The 8,323-nt window shown below is 47.1% G+C and overlaps 2 protein-coding genes across 2 annotated transcripts in view; one reads left to right on the top strand and one right to left on the bottom strand.

Annotated features, from left to right (window-relative positions):
* Positions 1–8,323, top strand: part of LOC116687052 (fibroblast growth factor receptor 1-A) — a 65,834-nt gene that overhangs the window by 55,273 nt on the left and 2,238 nt on the right. Inside the window, exons 8-9 of the mRNA XM_032512138.1 lie at positions 966–1,156; positions 2,687–2,835. Of these exons, the coding sequence (XP_032368029.1) occupies positions 966–1,156; positions 2,687–2,835 (340 nt within the window). The remainder of the gene's footprint in view (positions 1–965; positions 1,157–2,686; positions 2,836–8,323) is intronic.
* The window catches only part of LOC116687053 (stanniocalcin-like), a 30,377-nt gene continuing 24,080 nt past the window's right edge, over positions 2,027–8,323 (bottom strand). The window contains exons 8-9 of the mRNA XM_032512139.1: positions 5,074–5,076; positions 2,027–2,041 (exon numbers count right to left, since the gene is read on the bottom strand). The gene's annotated coding sequence lies outside the window, so the exon portion shown is untranslated. The remainder of the gene's footprint in view (positions 2,042–5,073; positions 5,077–8,323) is intronic.

Below are 8,323 nucleotides of genomic sequence, written 5' to 3' on the forward strand. Positions count from 1 at the left end.
TGAGTGTGCACGCAGGACAGTGAGTGTGCACGCAGGACAGTGAGTGTGCACGTAGGGCGGTGAGTGTGCACGCAGGACAGTGAGTGTGCACGCAGGACAGTGAGTGTGCACGTAGCCGTGCGTCCCGTCCACAGCTCGGGGACGATGAACATATTAACTCAAACAATTTATGTAAATGGACACAGATATGACATCTTGTAGACCGTTAGCTGTGGACCTCCACGAGGAGGCTCACCACGCTGTTTTATTCAAGATTATCGGCCGATATATCAGGCTTTTCCCGATTTATTGACATTTATAACGGCGATTCATGTTGATTCATGTTTGAATCCAGAGGTTATTAAAGAGGCACTCAGATACTCACAGACTATGCTATACTATCATATGTCATTATAAATGCTTTTGATGGATGAAATGTTTTTTTTTTTTTAATTGGCCATTATGAATTTAAATATGGAGGACGGCTCGTTTTGATGAAATTGAGTTTGTAGCTCGTTGTTAACCTCACTACAAAAGATCAAAGCCATCTGTGGTTTAACATCATTTTGCTCTAGAGTCATTGATCCCAGAAGACTGAATCAGTGAATATCTTGTGAATATCCTAATTTGCTCACGTTTTGAGCACGGATTATCTATCTGTACTCTCGGTTTCATCTGACCCCAGGGGGGGGCTCCGTAAACGCCAGTTTTCATTGGCCGAGCAGAAGTCGCCCTGACAGGTACACTGGACTGCGTGCGAGTATTTGACCGCCTCTTTAACAACTCCTGTATTTAAAATAACTTCTCTCAACAACATGGCCGACTGTGTCTGCGAGGGCATACAGAACTTCTTCTGTTTCCCCAGTCCATGAGATGCGTCCATTTTGGGTTAAAACCACCAGTTCTGTCTGGATTTAAAAAGAAATGTGCAGATGTTACAGATGTTACAGATGTTACAAGGCAGCTGTGCTGTGTGTCTCGGCCAGGCCCTCTGTACGTGGTGGTGGAGTACGCCTCGCAGGGGAATCTGAGGGAGTACCTGCGCGCCCGCCGCCCGGCTGGGCTGGAGTACTGGAGCGGAGCCCGGCAGGGGTCCCTGGGCAGTCTGGAGACCAGGGAGCTGGTGTCTGCTGCGTACCAGGTGGCCCGAGGGATGGCCTACCTCGCCTCGAAGAAGGTTGGTTTCTGTCGCCTGAAGATCCCATCGGATTCTTCTGCACTGGGATGTTGTTGTGTACGGTGTCAATTCAATGAGTAACTTCATTTTTTTCAACCTGCACCCTATAATCTTCCATGTTTTTGTGTCTACGTGACTTATGGGAACAACAATCTTTGATATTGGTCCAGTATTAGGCGAGGCCCAAGTTCCCATTCACTAAAAGTTCTGTTGTTGTCCCTGACAGACTCAGATTATTATTCTAAGTGTCTGACATTATGAAAGGATCCCTACAGAGATAGAGCTTTTAGTTAAAGAGTAAGATCATTTTAGTTTAACATGAAACCGCTCCGACATCACCATCACCAAACCCACCAGACTCCATACTTTTATCATCGTAAAACACACTTCATTCAAAGTGGACAGAAACTAAATAAAACTCGAAACTAACCAAAAAGTCGTCTGGTTCATCTTTCCACGGTGTTCAACCATCACCCTCTGGTCTGGTTGGAATAACTTATTCCTCCATTAGCATGTGGAGATTGCTGCCTCTCTACACGCTAAAAGTAGTGATTTTATTACCTGGAGCATGGTGGATCGTGCTGTCTCTATACATGCTAAAAGTAGTGAATTATTATTAATCTTTGGAGTCTGGTGGAGATATGCTGCTCTATACATGCTAAAATAAATAGTTTTTGTGATTATTTACCTTGGATGTCTGTGGGATATGCTGCTCTAACACGCTAAAAGTAGTGTTATTTACATTGGCGTCTTGTTGGAAATAGGCGTGCTCATATACAGCGCTAAAAGTAGTGTTATTTTCCCATGGAGTCCGGTGGAGATGCGCTGCTCTCTACACCTAAAATGTGATTATTTACATGGATCCGGGCTGCGAGATACTGCCCGCTCTACAACACCCTACAAGCCTCCATTACGCACCTATATTTAGCATGGGCGTTCTGGTGGAGAATGCTGCTCTATACATAATAAGTACGTGATTCATTCCACTACTCCCCATTGGCAGTCTTGGTTGGGCTTGGGTGATTAGTTTGATTTTTATTTTTTTTCATGTTAAACTAAAGGCTCTCCTCTTTAACTAAAGGTCCACACCTCGTAGGATCCAATACCAATAATGCTTTTCACCGACCACACCATCTTTATCTGTTTTAAAAAAATCTCAGATTTGTTAAAGCCATAAACAAAGAAAGATTTCTGTATTAAAATTCTTAGATATGCAGCCCTCAAAGGCATCTGATGATTGTTACGAGCATTCCTTGCTTCTAACTCTTTCTGTCTGGTTGACAATACTCCCATTTTGTGTGCGCGCATCGCCGTGTGTGTGTGTGCTTGTAGTGTGCACCCTGCCGTCGACTGTGTCGCTGTGTGATCGTGATGCTGTGTGTGTGTGGCGCCAGTGTTGTGCTGCGGTGGTGCGCGTGTGTGTGTGTCGTCGTTGTCGCGCCTGTGCGTGCGATGCCTCAGCGTCGCGTGTCGCCCAGTAGCGACCCCCGTCACCCGCGTGTCCTGTGCCTCGTGCTCCTCCGCCCCCCCTGTCTTTCACAGAGACCTGTCATTCCATGGAACGTTGTTGTTTGGTCACTGAAGAATACCAACTTTGATGAAGATCTGCGGACTTCGGTCTTGGCCCGAGACGTCCACCACACATCGACTACTACAAGAAGACTACCACCCCGTGAGACGTCGTCCCACACCAATCCTGCAGGAGCATCGACCCCCCCCCCACCCCCCCGCCCCCCTCTATTCCTGTTCAATACCGTGATTCAAAATTTTAAAAATTACAGCTCAGAGCGCTGTGATTCTTTCTTCTGCATGTAATGCTAAGCTTCTGTTTTTGCCGGCTTGTACCTTCCACCCACGCTCGTGATGACGTCATTCAGGTCACCTGACTGTCGCGATTCTTGCAACCCCGCCTTACACCATCTCTGTTTTTTCCTTATTATACGACACAATTCAGTGCTAGATATTAAGGTATCATGGTTTCATTTGATGTTACTTTTTACTTGGACTGATTTTATGGACGTGATATTGTGAGGTACTCGAGAAATGACATCAAAATACGCCACCACCAACGTCTGGCGGAGTTCTTTATTTCTAGCTCCAGAGCTGGACAACTGGCTCCCTCCCGCATCAGCTCCATCCCCCACCAACAATGTCTTATGCGATTGCATAATTCAAGCGCTTAATCACCAAAGTCACATAATTTATGCAGGGTGGGGGGCTGTATTTTTTTACATACGTGCTCACTATTGCCGATAAATTGCAGATTTGGGGCGCAAAAATAAGCGGGCGTGCATTTTCATTGCAAAAAAATTTACATAATATCTTAGCAGCGAGATAATACTAGTGTTGCACAGAGCAGTCCATTTCACCCTGTTGCCATGGCTGTGCTGTGACACTGAACACCCGAGTGCCCCGGTCTGCGCATCGTAGTGTGAATTTGGGTTGTGAGTTGTGTACTGATTTGAAGCGGTGTGTTGTGGTAGAGTGTGTGTTGAGTGTGTAATCTGATGAGCGCCCAGTGTGTTATATCGTGGGGGTGAGTGTGTCTCTGATGACGGGAGGTGTGTAGATGTGGTGGTTGGTGTGTATCTGCTGAGCGTGTGTTAGATGTGTTGAGTGTGTATACCTAAGTGAGCATGTGTGGAATATGTTTGGAGGTGTGTATCCTTATTCAGCTCGTGTGAGATGTTGTGTTGAGTGTGTATCTGATAGAGCAAGGTGGTAGCATGTGTGTGACGTGCCTGTCATCCTGATCTATGCAGTTGTTGTAGCATGTTTGTGGTGATTTGCTGTATCTTACTGATGCAGTGTGGTGTAATGGTTTTAGTGGGTATACTGATGAGCGGTTTGTGTGATATGTGTGTGGTGTGTATCTGATGATCGGGTGACTGAGGCTCCTTGAGTGTGTATCTGATGAGCAGTGTGTATAGTGTGGTTGAGTGTGATATCTGATGAGTCAGATGGTAGAATGTGTGTGGTAGTGTATCTGATGAGGCAGGTGTGTATGATGTGTTTATGTGTACCTGATGAGCGGTTTAGATGTGTGAGGTGTGTATTCTGATGAGCAGGAGTGTTTAGATGCGTCTGATTGTGTATCTGATAGCGGGGTTGTAGATTGTGGGTGTAGTTGTTTATCTTATAGCGAGGTGTTGAGATTGTGTGATGTTGATCTGTTTCCTGTAGAGTTAACTAAAGGCTTTTGAGCAGTGATTTGTCTGTTAAGACAGAAGAGATATATAAATCCACTCATTTGCATTTCCTAGAAGTGATGTAATTACACTCACAGGACCAAACAGTCTCTGAGTCGTCATGTTTTTCCATCAACCCAGTTTTTTCATCGCTACATTCTGCAAACTAGCCCACCTATATTCCTTGCCTTTTTTAAGAAACTTGCCGCATAATCAAGCGATTTTTCATCCCCTCTTTTCTCTCCTCTTCTTCCCTCCCTTTCCTTTGTTTTTTTTTTTCTTTTTTTTTTTTTTTTTTTTTTTTTTTTTTTTTTATTGTTTTTTTCCTTCTCTAGTATAAGCTAAACAAAAAAACCTCGGGACAGAAAAGAAAAACACAACCTCAAGACAGGTTCTTCTATTTGTTTGAAGGAATGGAAATCATAAACAAACACACCACACTGATCATCCAATCCCAAGGTCGTCCTTCCAGGATCGATCCATGGCAGCACCACACGTCACTTGCACATATGTGTGTGCTGTGCGACAAGCTACAAATGTTAATGGTCGCTGTGCCTGACCAGGCCTACCACGACCCCCAATGATCGTGTGACGCGTCCCGCCCTGCTGCTATCACCAGACAATGTCGTGTCTGTGGACTGACAATGACAATAAAGTGTTTGTCTATCTCTGCAGGGATAAGCGTCACGCACCAGCGTGAGTCGGATGGCATCACAGGACCAAAAAGACGCTGTGATGTGAGGGCCGGCCCAGTCCTCACATACACCACCAGAAGCTCACGCGTTTGGGTTCAATTTAAATGCGTGTGAGCTCTCTCTGATACACGTTGTGTTTGCACACATGACGCCTCGGGGTTGTATAAATATTTAGAAACACAGAAGTTAATAATTCGATAGCCGGGGTTAAATGGCGAGGTGGGTCTGGGGGTCCTCGCAGAGGACTCTCTACCAGACGGACACCTCCTGTTACCCAGCTGAGTCGCAGCGGGCCCGTATGCTGCCACAGCGTCGTGATTCTGTCACACACAGAGGACGCTAACTACAAAGAAAAGGGGCTAATCACCTGTTGAGTGTTGGCCTGCATACGTTTCTGTCCACAACAGAGACGCTCTACCAAACGTCCGTGGGTTCGAGAATGATGGGGGGGCGTTGCCTAGTCGTGTCACCACGGCAGAGGACAGCGGGATGCTACAACGGGTACCCGTTAAGTGTCGTTGGCGTTGCATAGTCCTGTGCCACCGAGACAGGCCTCTCGTGGGCGCGTCCCTGTTATGATGGGACCTGGACGAGTATATCAATCTAGGTGCTGTCCACCCCGAGCGCGACCTCCTCTCAACTCGACACGAATAACCCTGTTATTATAGAATAGCGTGTTGCATAGCATTTCACACAAGGCACCTCAACAACTGATCCCATGATGTAAATATAAATGATGGACTTGACATAGTGCATGTGTCCCCACCCGACGGCGCGTCTAAAAAACAAACGTCCCTGTATGTTGATGGTCGTTGTGTCTAGGCTGTCCACCGAGGACGCTCTAAACCGTATGCACTGTCTCCTGTTTGCATTTATGGCCAATTTGGTCTTAGTCCCCTGGGATTCACACCGAGGAACTGGCTCGTATTCACGTCCCTTTTATGTGGCCGTTGTATTTGTCTTAATATCATGGTTTCCACTCAATGAGGACTTCTCACTACGTACTCGTGGTTAAGGATTTGGCGTTGTCATAGTTCTTTTCCAACCATAAAGGACACTCTTTACCGACGTCACATTATATAGGGAGTGACTAGGTATGGTAGCTCATTAAGGTGCTGTCACAGCCGAGAGGTACGTCATCTATCAACGTCCCTGTTAGTGATGGCCTTGTCATGGATCATGTAACCCGCTACAAGCAGGTACTGCTTCTTAAGGAGTGTTGATCTCCAACGTCTCTTCGTATAGTGCGTGGGACGTATGACAGATAATAATCATTGCCCGAAACCAGAAGAGGAACAGGGGGAAGAGTCCATCATACATACAAAACACCCATGATCCTACCGATGATCAAGGCGTTAGCATCGTCTGTCCCCCGAATACGCAACTAGAACCAAATCTCAAAAGACAGAAACCCTACGTTAGGGACCTAGAGGGCAGGATTGCAACTAGACTGATCCCCAAAGAAGATATCAAGCCTAATATACACTCCCTGTGATCCTAGTGATTGGCATTGACACTGAGATCTTTTCACACCCAAGGATGTCGATCGATAAAAATATAGTCAACGGCCCTGTTGTGAGAAAGGGCGTATGCGATAATCTGTCCACCCAGAGGAATAACAGACTTCTAAGAGAGCAAAGAAGGAGAATAGAAGAGAAAGAAAAAAGACGAAACACAATGAGTCCCGGATTAGTAAGACTAAGGGACGTAGTAGCGGAGGCTCCCTGCCCGTCCCCACCCAGCAGTACCCGCACATCACCCAACACAAAGACGCAGAACATGCATAAGCGACTGATAAAAAAATCACACCTAAGTTACAGATATAGCATAAAAAGTCCGTTGCCTAGGTATGCGCCACCATAGAGAAAAGACAACCGAAATACAATACAAACACACCATACTCCACGCTCCGATTAGTCCGATGTCCGCCCCGCTTCGCATGAGCAAACAATCTGTGTCCACCAGAGCACCTCTATCAAAACAACGTCCCCATACTGAAGCTATATCGCGATGACTACAACTAAAAAGCAGTGAAGAGACTTAGTAAAATGAAAATTTGTAAAGGGATCAATGATATTAAACTAAATGGAGGCCTCATCCGTCTGCACAGCTCACATCCATCGGAGCCTACGTGGGGCCCCACCCCCCCAAAAGCACGCCCGGTGGCACGCAGTGGGCCCCCGCCCCAAAACCTGCGCACCGCGTAGGTCCGTATCAGGGGGAGGAATGTCGAAAAGTGAATATGTATCCAGGCGGTGGTGAGATCTGCTTCACGCCTGGGGGGAACAATACTCCGTGAACTGTGTCTAAGGCGCTCAGCTCCACCCCGTGGAGGAACTACCCTCTCAAGGCTGCTGAAGGGGAGGGTACAGGGACGTGGATGGGAGGGGCGATAAAAAAAAAAGGGCACTTATACAACCGTACTCCGGGTCATTGTGTCACTCAGTGGGAGTCTGTGAGGATTCCACACCACATGCTCGTGTCACGAAACAAATGACAAAAAAAACGCGCACCACAGCACCCGGACATCAGCCACCACACAACCACCCACACACGCACATCCTACTTCACCGCACACAGACACAGATCATAGAACACTACCACTCCCCACACACACAACACATCACACACCGTCAGCCGCACCCCACACACACCCTGTCCAACCTTGGCACATACCCACACTTCCAACATCCGTTTCTTGGTGTGTCATGCAACTAAATATTTTGCATGCGGATACCAGGTCACCCACTGTGTCTCACACACACAAACAACACACTAACGACACCCACCCAGAACCCTTTCATAATAGCCTTACTTTTATCACTTGTCACCTCTACTGTTGCGTGACATGTAGCCTGCATGCAGTCATCAGAGAGCATGAGAGTCACAATCATAGTGTCTGGCACACTCCATCGACTGCTATGGTATCCATATGCAGACCACCTATTCGTTTTATACTCACACGACGCTGCACCCAATTGCACGGGAGGTCTTTTCTCCCGCGAGACCCTCTCCCCACGCCCCTCAGCCCCCCCCCCCAGTATACTAACCATTAGTCTCGTCAATTTTTGTCCACCCCTCCCCCCCCCCCCGCCCGTGCCGCTGGTGTTTTGTGTGATCTCTCAGGAACGACTCACGTGATGGAGGTGAATAAGACTGCTGGGTCAGACAGATAAATACGCACAGGTCATACCCAGGAGCCCCCGCACGGATAACTTGTGGTGGCTGGTGTTCGCTCCTTGAGGCGCTCTTTAAGATTTAGGATCCTCACGCAGTTTTTTCCG

This window comes from Etheostoma spectabile, chromosome 3, assembly GCF_008692095.1.
Source record: "Etheostoma spectabile isolate EspeVRDwgs_2016 chromosome 3, UIUC_Espe_1.0, whole genome shotgun sequence".
NCBI classification, from domain to species: domain Eukaryota; kingdom Metazoa; phylum Chordata; class Actinopteri; order Perciformes; family Percidae; genus Etheostoma; species Etheostoma spectabile.